The sequence below is a fragment of the Geospiza fortis genome, unplaced genomic scaffold (assembly GCF_000277835.1).
Source record: "Geospiza fortis unplaced genomic scaffold, GeoFor_1.0 scaffold27, whole genome shotgun sequence".
In the NCBI taxonomy this organism is placed as follows: Eukaryota; Metazoa; Chordata; class Aves; order Passeriformes; family Thraupidae; genus Geospiza; species Geospiza fortis.
Window position 1 is genome coordinate 789,596 of NW_005054329.1, and position 3,937 is coordinate 793,532.

At 48.2% G+C, this 3,937-nt stretch overlaps 1 protein-coding gene across 2 annotated transcripts in view; it reads right to left on the reverse strand.

Moving 5' to 3' along the window:
• Positions 1 to 613, reverse strand: part of GAPVD1 (GTPase activating protein and VPS9 domains 1) — a 22,570-nt gene extending 21,957 nt beyond the window's left edge. Inside the window, exons 1-2 of one of the 2 annotated variants that reach the window (XM_031057201.1) lie at positions 340 to 613; positions 1 to 2 (exon numbers count right to left, since the gene is read on the reverse strand). The exon at positions 1 to 2 is cut by the window's left edge and continues 836 nt beyond it. In XM_031057201.1, coding sequence (XP_030913061.1) covers positions 1 to 2; positions 340 to 524 — 187 coding nt within the window. In that variant the 5' untranslated portion in view covers positions 525 to 613. The remainder of the gene's footprint in view (positions 3 to 339) is intronic. The other variant, XM_014307146.2, reaches the window with a different exon arrangement.
• Positions 614 to 3,937: the final 3,324 nt, after the last annotated feature.

Sequence of the window (3,937 nt, forward strand, 5' to 3'; positions counted from 1 at the left end):
AGCTTCAGCACTTTAAAGAGAAACATTGAAACACTTTAAGTAACTCTTAAGTAAACAAACTTGCTAAGAGACACCACATGATCTATCTATTAACCAGGCTGCCACAGAGGAAAAAGTCTCTCCAGATAGTTACTACAAATTGTTTGCAAATTCTGGATAGCTTGCTCTCATGAACAGAAGCGAAACAAACACAGGTATTAAAAACACACTCACTTCAATGGCCAACAAGGAACTTTTGGTGTAAGATTCACCAGCTGAGGTTTGGTTTACAGCCTCGCAGTGTTATGCCCAGCACAGCAGGGGCTGCAGGCTGTGAGGCTGGCAGAGGGTGTGCAGTACCTGGTGATGATGAGCCTGTCCAGGTTGATGCGCTGCTGTTTGGAGATCCAGGCCGTGCGGTAGAGCCGCTCTGCCGTCTTCAGCACGTCGGCGTTGAGGCGCTGGATCAGCGCCTTCTCCGAGCTCACGTACAGCCGCTCCTGCTTCAGGTGGTGGGCCAGCGTGTGGATGTCCAGCTTCACCATGGTGCCACAGCCCTGGCACACAGAGCGGCGTGGGTCAGCCCTGCAGTGGGCACAGGCTCACCCGCGCAGGGCACGCTGCTGTGCCCTCCTCAGTCCCACCCTGCTGAGGCACGCTCGCAGTGAAGGTTCCCAAGCGCCAGCTCCATTGCCTGGCACACAGCAGGGACACTGGCACAGAAGCTGAAGGTATTTTCAGCTCGCCCTGGTGAGCAGGAACAGGAGCACAGCCCTGCCACAGCCCTGACCACACCTCAGGTGCACCTGGCCTTACCTGGGGACACGTGGCCCTGGCCACAGCTCAGATGACACAAGTTCAGGGAGATGAAGACCAGCCCCCATTCCCACTCACTGTCTGGGGAACAGACTCCTTCACCCTAAAGCCCATCCACACAACCCAGCACGACCCAAGGACCTGCGTGTTGGAATCTCGGAATTCATGGTTAACTGCTTCATGTCTTCCCCACCAGAACTAACAGCCACACCAGCTAATTTAGGAAGGACGGGGATTGAGGCAGAATTCACCTGTAACAGATCCCAGTATACCTGTCATGTATATCAGTAATGGAGATGTCACAGGGCTCCAGTGAGGAACCCTTCAAAACAATGCTACAGCCAAAACAAAAACTTACTTCCCACAACCTGCAGTGACTCTGGACAAGCCTTGCTTCACAAACCCATTCAGACCATGCTTGAGAAACTACAAATAATGTGCTAGAATACCACGTGCTGGCCCAGTGCTCTCCCCTGCTAGTGTTTTAAAGATCTATGTTTCACTGCTCAGCAGAGCAGGAGGTGATCCTCACTGAAGAATACAGATTAGCTCCCTCATTAGGCACAGGTTTCCCATTTGTTGGGTTTTTACAGCCTGACAACCGGGTGCACTGACAACCATCACTGCTCCTTCTGTAATTAAGTCCTTTCATCCATAGTTTTAACCTCACAACCAGAAGCCAGGCAGACATGAACAGAGAAGCTGTCACAATGCATTAAAAAATTGCAATTTTATTACACACCAAGGTTTGAAGGCCATTCCTAATAAACACAGAAACCTGGGTATAAAGCTCTTTAAAAAAAAACCCAAACTCAAAAAGACCCCAAACCAAATTCAGCAACCCTAACCAGAGGCTACAGCTGATGCATCCAAAACTGAGATTACGACAGGAACTTGAAGGATGTGCTAATTCAGATGTTTTTAACTGGGACAGTCTCAGAGAAATGATTAGAAGAAGAAACATTGCTGTTGCTGCCAAAGTTCTTTGTGAAACAAATAATAACTTCTTGCAACAAATTTATTTTTAGTCCCAGGATTTAAGAGCTTGCAAAAAAAAACCCAACAAACCAGCAGTAAACCTGCTACTGCCCGCAAACACAGTAGTAACCAGTCTTTAGGCTGTGAGGTGGTGCTATCCGCCTGGAAAAAGAAGTTGAAGCCATAAAAGCACACAAAAACAAGACCTGCAGAGCTGCCTTCTGTCTTTTCAGAGCTTCCCACTGTAGGGCTGTGCTCAAGAGCTGCTCATATTTGATCACACTGAACAGTTTTAGTTGGCATTTTCCACTTTCAGGTGTCAACCCACAGTCTCCACTTTCCTGGACAGAAAGTCAGTCCAAGTGGATCTCCTGCTTCTAGGCAAGTTTGGGAAGGAAGGGGAGACCCACATGGAGTACCCCTAGGAACAGCCTGCAGCCCCTGCCTACAGTCCTTTGTTTTGCTAAATTTCAAAACAAGTCTCTATTTTTGTGTCACTGGTTACAAACCCACTTAAGAGCAGCCAAGCTGATTAAAGAACTCCTGAGGTGTTTCCTACACTTACAAGCAATTTCTCTCAATTTCACTTAGGGTCTTTTTCTGTTTTGTTTATTAGAGAAGATGTTTCCAACACAGGAATGAGCAAAGCTCCCTAAGAAGCCTCTGAGGAAGATCCTCTGCTCCTTCCTCCTCTGCCCGTGGGTCAGAGCAAGCTCCACAAGCCCTGTCAGCAGAAGTCCACACAGCCCCACACAGTGCAGAGCCCTGTTACACATCAATCCACCTGCCCAGCAAAAAGAGCTCAGACTCCTGCACTGTACCGTTTGGGATGTCACCTGAAAAAGACTGACAGCACAAACCTCACCCCTGCTTGGAAGGTGAGGTGAGCACCCAACAGAGGAACAATTCGGGCACCTCTCATGAAGAGCAGATACTGAGGCCCTGAGAGGCTGTGGGAAGTTGCCAACTGCCATGCATTCTGATTTTTGTTTTTAAACTAATTGCCTCTCTGAACTCCAGGCCCAAAACAAGGCTCCAAAGAGCACCCTTAGCTGCATCTGTGCTGCTAAATATACTGGTCCTGTGACTACCTGATAACACCCCATCAGTCGGCCACTGCCCACGTGTGTGTCTTATCTGCCTCTGCTGCAGAACAGCAGAAATAACGAAAGCCAGAGCAGAATTGATTCAGAACAGAGCCACAGCAGGTTACTGTGTGCCACTGCTTTGTCAGTGGCTGTGAAAATCCACGGGATTTTCTGTCAATCCACAGGACAGCTGCATGACAGCAGCTTTCACCCTATGTACAAGAAAACGGGCTCAGCAGCTTCCCCGGCTTGGTAACCTCCATAAAAATCAAAGTGGCTCGACTGCAAGGATTGTTGCTGAGATCCAGCTCTGTGGAGAGGAACATCTCATCACTGCCTTCCATCAGCTTTTAAATTATTTTAATTATTTGCACAATTCTGAAGCCACACATGCACAGCTAGCAAGAGCACAAACAACTCTGTCCCCACCTGAGGTCCCTGGCAGACACCTGGGAACAGCAGGGATGTAAAGCAGCAGTTTAACACACAATGTACTTCAGCAAGGCTCAGGGAAGAACACCCAAAAAACCCAGTTGGGCAAGACGCACACACTACTCCTCTCTTCAGACACTGGCATTACCAACAAGCTTGTCCTGAAAGAACAGCTATTGTAGCACTAACACACCTACCTGACACACACTGCTCCTCCCCAAAACCTCTTCCCTTCACAGCACAACAAAGAGACAGCAGCTGCATCCTCTGACCAGGCTCCACAAGGTGCACTCCAGAGCACTTGGCCACAGCCACACTCAGTGACACACCATGGAACAGCTCCAGAGCAGAGCCTCTGCTGATTCCTCATTTGCCAGATTACCTTATCAGCTGCTCATAAATAAAAAGGTGCCTGTAATTACCCAGCAATCTGGTTTATGATACCATGCACAACCCCTGGAATAGCAGATACCTGTACAGAGCTATATAAAGGAGTCACTTTAGGATATTTAGATATCCAACAGCCTGCTGTGGCTGAAGGAACAACAGATATGTAAAATTGTGCTATGTGCAGATTACTTTCCAATCCTGGGATTTCATGTTGATATGGAAACATTTCCATTTTCTGTCAGCTATTTCAAGAC